The sequence below is a fragment of the Adiantum capillus-veneris genome, chromosome 3, assembly GCF_014529385.1.
Source record: "Adiantum capillus-veneris isolate H3 chromosome 3, ASM1452938v2, whole genome shotgun sequence".
NCBI lineage: Eukaryota > Viridiplantae > Streptophyta > Polypodiopsida > Polypodiales > Pteridaceae > Adiantum > Adiantum capillus-veneris.
Genome location: NC_140933.1, coordinates 71,438,689 through 71,447,152, shown reverse-complemented (window position 1 = coordinate 71,447,152; position 8,464 = coordinate 71,438,689). Strand labels below are relative to the sequence as shown.

The 8,464-nt window shown below is 41.2% G+C and overlaps 1 protein-coding gene across 1 annotated transcript; it reads right to left on the bottom strand.

Moving 5' to 3' along the window:
• Positions 1–6,456: 6,456 nt before the first annotated feature.
• LOC147461081 (uncharacterized protein C2F7.02c-like) lies at positions 6,457–7,990 on the bottom strand. Its single transcript, XM_086508707.1, has 2 exons — positions 7,227–7,990; positions 6,457–7,156 (listed from the first exon to the last, which is right to left on the bottom strand). The coding sequence occupies exons 1-2, from the start codon at positions 7,940–7,942 to the stop codon at positions 7,093–7,095; spliced, it is 780 nt and encodes a 259-aa protein (XP_086364833.1). The 5' UTR covers positions 7,943–7,990; the 3' UTR covers positions 6,457–7,092.
• Positions 7,991–8,464: the final 474 nt, after the last annotated feature.

Sequence of the window (8,464 nt, the reverse complement as noted above, 5' to 3'; positions counted from 1 at the left end):
GATTATTTTCCAACTTAACACAGTAGCGGTCCATTCCATCCTTATAGATTTTGGCCTTAAGCATATTTTCAAATTGAAGCTTCAAATACAACAATTTTACATCAGATGCAGGCTGAGAAGGACCTGCCTCCATCGATGTTGTTCCCTTAGGGTTTGACTTGTTAGAATCTTCAGTCATGAGGCTGTATGATCTCTCTGACAAAGTGTCAGAGAAGCTCTCCTCTAAAATGGGTTCTAAAGGTGGCAATGGTCTCTGATTCACACTTTCCTCTGTCGAGTGATTACTCCCTTCGTCAAAGGTGATGGGATTCCTATTCTGGTACAATCTTCCTGATCACAAATTCATGAAGAATTGGTAATACAAAATCCAAACCGAGTTAGCTCATTAAACAATTTGAATCTCCCGTTTGATCTTGCTTCCTAGGTAGTATCCTTAATTAGTATCTGCAACCTGTCAAAAATTTGCTTGATAGCTATGAGCTTATAGCCGTTCTTGTTAGTTCTTGCTTTTAATCGACAAAATTTAGCTAGGTTTTTTAGTAGCACACAATTCCTTACACAACCTCAACAATTTAGGTCCAATTTCAATTTTGAAAGAATCACCAGGATACTGTGGACTAGCTCTTTGTGTGGTAAAATTCTGTTTCTGTTCTAACTCAGAGGTGCATGGATCACGATCCATGTTGGAAAATCAAATGAACTTTTATTGATACCATTAGGTTCAGCATGATTAAGAGGTTTTATGGTATCATATGAACCTCTGGATTGGAAGCTAGGTTGATTCTGTCACTTTGCATGAGTTGCTGCTAGTTTTGGGCTTTTGGGATGGTTTTTTGCATCCAAATTCAACTCTGGAAGGACCACTAGACTCTATGTGATGCCCTCAAGTTTGGTGTCAAAATGTGTCAGGGGAACATGGATTGCGATCCATGTTCCTTAGTGTCACTATGCACTGAAACTTGGCCCACAGCTAGTCCTTGGCCTAGTGATGTTGTCTATATGGTTTTTTAATGTTTTGGAGTTTTTTAGGTCAGGCAAAAGTCAATTTTAGGGTTTTTTCCAATGGTTTCCCCCTTGATCTGATTTTTGTCCCCTTTTACCCTCTTTTTGAACTTTTCTGATAAGGGTCCTCTGGGAGAAAGTGTTTCAATTGTTATCACTTTTCTGCTTGCCCATTATCAGCTCAAAATTCCAAAAAGGTACATGGATCACGATCCATGTTTGGTAAGATTTTGGACTGACACTTTGTGACCCGATCACACAAGGTATGGTGATGCTATTCCCCAAGTCTTTTTGGATTTGATCAGTTTTTCCAAGTGAAAAGCAAGATTTTGTGTCTGTTTTGCGTTTTTTTGCAAACAACTCCTTTTTTGATATTTTGATCAGATTTTTTCACTTTTTGTCTATGGTTCTTTTTGGAAAAGTTGTTCAACTAGTAATCAGGAGTACACTGATCAAATCTTATTGTCAGATGTCTACCTGGAACATGGATCGCGATCCATGTTGGGAAGCATCTGGACATGAAATTTGGTTTTGTTGATTCCCTGCTTCTAGTTGATCCCAATTCTCATCCCTTTTTGAATTTGAACAAGTAAAAGTTTAGTTTTTCTCTGTTTTTCCCTTTTTTCAAGGTTTTGCTCTGCTCACCCCAATCTTTTGATTTTTATGATGTTCTAGCACTCTATTTCTGACCAAACTCAAGGTTCTAATGCTTGAGAGCCCGTTCTAAGCAAAGGAAATAGTTTTAGCACATTTTGCCAAAAAGGTACAAGGATTGTGATTCATGTTGGATAGGCAATTTGAAAGTTTTTTGCACAGTCTTTTTCAGCAAGTGTTTTATCCCCTTCTTGAAGGTTTTGCTGGGTTTGGTTTAGTTTTGAAGCTCTGACCATTACTTCTTCAACTTTTCAGAGTTATGGTCTTCAACACCAAAATAAGGTTTTTGACAGTTTATCCCTTGATCCTTTTGGCCCCAAATGATGGTGTAATTTGTTTCCTAACCTACTCCTATAAAGTGAAATGAATCTGCAAACATAAATGAACTTAACAGTACGACAATAACAACAAAGTGTGTGGTGGAACAAATTTCCAAGCATGTGAAAATCAAAGAATGAAATACTATCTTGTACTTCACTCACAAATACTTCACTCACCTAAGGATCGGTTTCCCCGACATCGGCACCAATGTTAGCGGGTCGCCGCGACGGACGTCTGCAGCATATAGCTCTTTTGTACTAACATAATGTCAATATGCAAGGAAGCGACTCAGGATGGGGCACGGAGCCTTAATGAGAATCTCAATCTCATCAGGGCTACTCGATCTACTACAAAAGCAAATCAACCACTTCCTAGTCAGACAATCAGTATGCGTCCAATCTCACCGCTCTAGGTCATCACGCCTTTTCAGCATCCAAATGAATTCGGAATGCAACGAAACTTAAGGAGAGGTATTACAACACCTAAGGGCTCAATCCTACTTAGTTCTATCACCATCTAAGAAGGTACATAAATCACGATCCATCACAAAAAATGTGCAAAAAATTGAAACAGAAGTACTCGGGAAGGTCCTCCTTAAGCATTGAAACACTTATCCATGGTCAAAACATAAAAAAACAACACTTTTAACCTTAAAGTCAATGCATTTAGCTCACAAAAAAAGCATCGCGAACCACAACAGAATTAAAAAGGATTACACTTAGATTGTAGAGCAAAAGACAAGGAACACGATGTGCTATTCGGAAACGAATTCTGATTACTAGTCCAAGAGAAAAGAAGATTACAATAACAGTAAGAGGATCCTACAGTGCACGTTTTTGAATCTTCAAGCTAATGATAATTCTCCTCTCCAAACTAAGGGTTGTAACTTTTAAAAGTTAAGGGAGCTTTCCCATGGCCATCCGGCCTCTTACAAGGGTGTAGACTCAGAGAGGTAGAGAATGTATTGCCTAATTACATCATAATTACAAATCATTAGGCTGAATTATATGGCTTTCTTCAAAAAAAAATGAGTAGTGTTTACAGGGTTTGGTGTACATACACCTGTATCCACCAAACATATGCACCTTTGTCTAGTCGTGCAATCCTTTAGGTTCTTGCCATGCATCTTATGCATCAGATTGTTATGCTTTGGCTGTTTCCAGTTTATGTGATGTTGTCTTTTGATGAAACACATGATTCAAAAAGTTGGATGGTTGCCACGCAATCACAATATGATGCTCTTATAGAAAATGACACATGGACTTTATGTGATTTGCCTCTTGAAAAAAAGGCCATTGGTACGAAGTGGCTTTACAAGTTGAACTGCAAGCCAGATGGTAAGATTGATCACTATAAGGCTCAACTTGTTGGCTATGCACATCAAAAAGGCATATATTATGAAGAAACCTTTGCTCTCACTTGTCGTATGACTACTAGGCATTTTTTATGTGCATTGGTAGCTCATTTTGGATGGGATGTACATCAATCAGACATTGTTCCTACTTTCTTGAATGGTGAAATATTTGAGGCTCAAACCCCTTATGGATGATTTAAATGTTGGACAAGACACTGCCAACATCATCTACAGTGACGGTCTTTGGGCTTACTCCCCTTTGTGGACTGATAATGTCCTCAGGGCATGGCACTTCCATACTCTCTATTGTGTGCCTAGAGCTTCCTTTGTCTTCTCCAAGATGTGTGTGTTTCCCTGCAACCCTATTTCCAACAATCCAACATGTCCAATTTAAAACTAAAATCTCAATAACGAGATATTATGTATAGGTTCAATGTCGGATGCTGTCACATCAATCACATATCCCAATCAATTCAAATTATTTTATTCTCAATCAATGACTAGGTGTTGGGAAAGAGTTTAGCAAGGACATGGTCCTAACATGGATATGAAGGTACTTTTTTGGTATCTATGGGGATGTGGAAGCTATATGATAAATTGCATGTCACATAGATATCACAAATTCACATAGTATGATTCTTGTTCTCATAGTGGGTTAGGGGCTCCGATAAAATCTCTTTAGTTTTTAGCATTTGGATTATTTGTTCAGTATATGCATAATTTGTTTATGGTATGCTAGTTCATTTTACAAGCAAGGATACTATCATGTGCAATTGAACTATTCACTTCTTTTTATGATGTCTATAGGACTACGAGCAATGATTCTAGCTTTTACTTTTCTCATCAACATTTCTATTACAAATTTTTACCATTATCTCTATTGTTATGGAGTTCAACACACTACAAGTGCGGAGTTTGAATTAGCCTTGATCACACATAGGATCACCTATGGCTATTCACTTAAAGGGGTCATACAACCATATGAGCAAAGAGTTTTAAGAGGGACGACATCTCAAATTTTATGTAGACATCTTTGGTCATAGAGTGTGGAGTCATCAATTGAGGAATCATGTTAAGATCATTAAGACACTCCACACTAGGCTCTTCTTCTTTTATGAAGAACGTCACCACTTTTGGATTGACTCTACTTGTGGAGAGTAAATGTACCCATAGACTTGGACAAATGGCGCCAAAAAAATTTATGTGTCATGGCCAAAACTAATTGTTGATTTGCACCAATTCATAAGCATTCCGATTTCCAAAAGTAATTGATTTAAGATTAGGAGCAATAAAATTTTCTCAGTTAGAGCATCTCATTTGAGGTAGGATCTTCTATTAGTTTGAAATTTAGACAGAGGTCCTTTTGGCCAAAGGGACGATTTCTTTAGAGGTTACTGTTGTAATTTTTTATTGCAATTATCCACTTTTACCAAAGATTGCAAGTCCTAGAATCATTTACCATGGCTATCATGTGATTCAATGCATCTGAATCCACATACCATACATTATCACCCCATCTAAAACATTTGGACACACAGTGTTCATCATGGGCTACATAATATAGTCTTTTTGGCTTATCGACATCCGTGATAGTACCTAAATAATTGTTTTGTTGCCTTCATTGTAAACAATCACACTCAAAGGTTCTTGATAACACGCCTACCATTATTCGGAACATTATTTCTGCAAAAACTTCCTCGACCTCTTTTAACACATTAATTTTGCCTCGATCTCTTTCACTAGTCTACCGTGGAAACTTCCTCTCAAACATCTATAGGTTGCGGTAATTCTGGTTTCCATGTCACAATCACCTCCTTCATTAGCACCACACCCTCTACCTCTGTTATTGTGGAAGGCCTGTACAAAATTAGTAACAAGACGACAAGATGCCCCAAAAACACTAGGGACTACCCATCCCATCACATTAGGGTTGTCCCAAGGGGATGCCCTACCACGTTGAGCACACACCCTAGAAGCCTCCCCCTACCCTTCCTCAACATGGCCGCCCAACATGGTTTTTTTTTTAAATTTTTGGAAGGGGGGGGGGGGGGGGGAGGACGGGATATGAGAAAAGGGCTAAAACAACCCCTATGGCTCCAAGAAAAAAAAGTGCCATTGCTAGGAAAAAATATCCTAGGGTTGCCTAAGTCTAAAAAACTATAAAGACTAAACACTGTAGAGAGACCCAATCTTGGACTAAACAAGGCTATACAAGGCAAAGATCAGAAATTGACTGCCTCAAACACCCCACTCCCTATCATGTCCCTAGAAGCTATTTAAAAGTGTTACGCCCCTAGACAAGGCAATGTGTGTGAAAGATATCTGGATGGATGCATGAGCAGTGTTCGACCACTGTGAACCACTCAAGCATCCAGCCGCATGTTGACTGGACAACTGTCGAGAGATGCCAAACTCGAACAAAATGTAGCTCATTGACGACTCACTTGAAAGAGGGAGTGTGACTCACTTGAAAGAGGGAGTGTGTCATGGACAAAGAGCCAAACACCACCCCTTCTTCCCCTTTGTTTTCTTTTGGACAAATCTATTATCAAAGGAGGGTTATAACAACATATACAGCAAAACACCAAAAGACACCAAAACACTGGAGTACTCTCAAACATACCCACAAAATAGTTTTTCGATTAACATGTACTTGTACACATGTGTACCCATGCAGCTCATCCACAGGCACAGAAACCTGTAGGGCAACAGGGATTCCATTTGCATGCACAACTGAACCTGTAGGATTCCATTTGCATGCACACATGAACTTGTAGGGTTCATGTTTCCAGAGCCCAATACACATATGTAGCCACCCATAGAGCAAATGCATACGAGCATGAACAAGGAGAACAGCCTGTTTGGATCATTTCACAAGAGGAAACTACAAGTGCCGAAAATCGGTTGGACACAATCTTTCCAGAGATGGGTGGCTGAAATTGAGAGAGACTCACAAAAGTGCACTAATGGACTGATCCAAGGGGGGACCAGGGCTCACCAAAAGCATTTTTTCTAACCAGAGAAAAAAAGGACATGCCTGATAATTATGTTAACATTTGAAGCATTTGCTGGTATTTATTCTAAAACTTGTAAAATTTCACAAACTTTCTTCAAGGCAAGCTCAAATTCTATCCAGGAATTTTACAATTTTAACCGGTTCAAAATACACTAAACCCGGAACACTAACTAGGGAGGACTTTGAAAACCTTTACTTACCAACAAAAATGATAATGCTGAGGGTGGACAGGATTATGGTCCATGTCACATAAAATAAACGATGGATTGATCAATTGATGCAGAGCCTGCATTTCTATTATCACATTGACAGCTTCGTTTGATGGAAGATAGGTAAACCTCCACTACAAGGCTCCATTCCTTAGGAGAGAAGCTTGTTGCTCGGCCATTCCACTACTTTCTCAAAATAATCGCAAGGCACGAGCCCTTCAAACCCTTCTGTTAGCACAACATTGTTATCCGAAACTAAGAGCCTCATGTTGTCCTCGATGGCTTTCTTAACATTGAGAAAAATTACGACTTCAGAGGTGCTCCTTATACCACTGGAAACATCAGCACCAGGCAAACCTGTCGCAAAGTGGACATGGTTCCTGCCCATGGCCCGCAGTCCCTCTTGCATAATGCTGGGCAAAGCTTCCTTGAGCGTTCCGTGGGACCTCGTCTGCAGATGTAATCTCTCTAAGCATGCCTGGGGAAGCCACCTCCTTGTGATTGTGTGTCCCTGGCTTGCACGTATGTAGAGCTCGTCATCGTTGCCCACCATCACAGATAGACGCTGCTTGGTGTTGAGCTGCACAGCTTCGAGCACATCTGCCAACGTATGAGAGCTGAGGCGCACTTTCGATCTTGTCTTCAAATCAAGTTGCAACAAGTCACTTACTTTGAAAAACCATCGCTGCGAAGCTCCAAGCCAAGGTCAATGGCTCTGTGCCTAAGAATCTTCGTCAGTAGTCTTCCCAGTGCATTGATCCTTCCACTTCCTTCTATTTGGTGACCTTTCATTTTCTTATTCAATTCTTCGACTTGCTCCTCCTGATTGGTTAAAGATAGCTGCTTGAGAGCCTCCACATGGTCTCCAAAAGAGTCCCTGATCAAAGGACTCACGTCCTCGACTTCTGCAAGCCGCTCCAGGAGTGGCATGAGCACCAGGAGCTCACAGTCATCCAGATTCCGCTTGAAAGTTGAAATGGGGACCCAGTTATTGGGATTGAGGACACACTTCTTGTAGGAGTCGTCGATGATAATCACTCGTGACATGGGGCGACCCAGCATAGACAGGTCCTTCACACCAAACTGTTGGCAAGACCCTGCGTAAAGCCTGCGGCTGAAAAACGTACCCGAGGGGTCAAGCACGTCCAAAACCAGGTCTGCCATGCGTTGGCCGCAGGAGGTGAAGGAAATAACCTCGAACAAGACGGCCATTCGCTTCAGGAAGCGATCCACATGAGGCCGCTTCAGCACCAGCGCAGAGCCGTCAGCAACCTTGACAACGTGCTCCTCCAGCTCCGGCTTCATCTGCCGCCCATGGACCTGCGACATCAGGGTTCCCCTCATGTCCAGCACAAGGGTTGCCCTTGCTCGTTGTTGCTCCTCCATCGCCCTCCTGTGCTCCTCCGTCGCGGCGAAAAGAAGCAAATTGCACAGAAATCTTCAAATTAAGGGTTCCTTGTGCCTGATCTAAGAGCCGAGTCCCACACCGCATTTGTGAGGAGCGGTGTTTTTTTCTTTGTTGGGGGGGGGGGGGGGGGGGCGGGCACGTCTCTATTTGACACCCTAGAGGGGATCCACGGTCTCAGATCATTGTTGATTGTGGGTCGTTGATTCATTAAGAGGAAAAAATAAATTGGGACCTCACAACCTCCCCATCCTAAGACCAATGCGTTACCACTACGCTATTGCACGTGTTTTGATAAGCATGTAGAACAGTAGCATCATATTGCGTAGATCTGCCTTGCGGCGATCTTAGTTCACAACGAGTTTACCTCGGGTTCACATCAAGATTACGCAACAATACTATAGTGCACATACTTTGCAGAGTTCACATCTAGTTTACATGCAAGTTCACAACTAGTTCACATTTGTTCGAGTTTACGTCTAGTTTACATCTGGTTTACATCA

Coding starts and splice junctions, on each gene's coding strand:
- LOC147461081 (XM_086508707.1), bottom strand. CDS start 7,942: ATGGAGGAGCAACAACGAGCAAGGGCAACCCTTGTGCTGGACATGAGG. Junction 7,157..7,226: donor CGCAGCGATGGTTTTTCAAA/GTAAGTGACTTG, acceptor ATACGTTGGCAG/ATGTGCTCGAAGCTGTGCAG.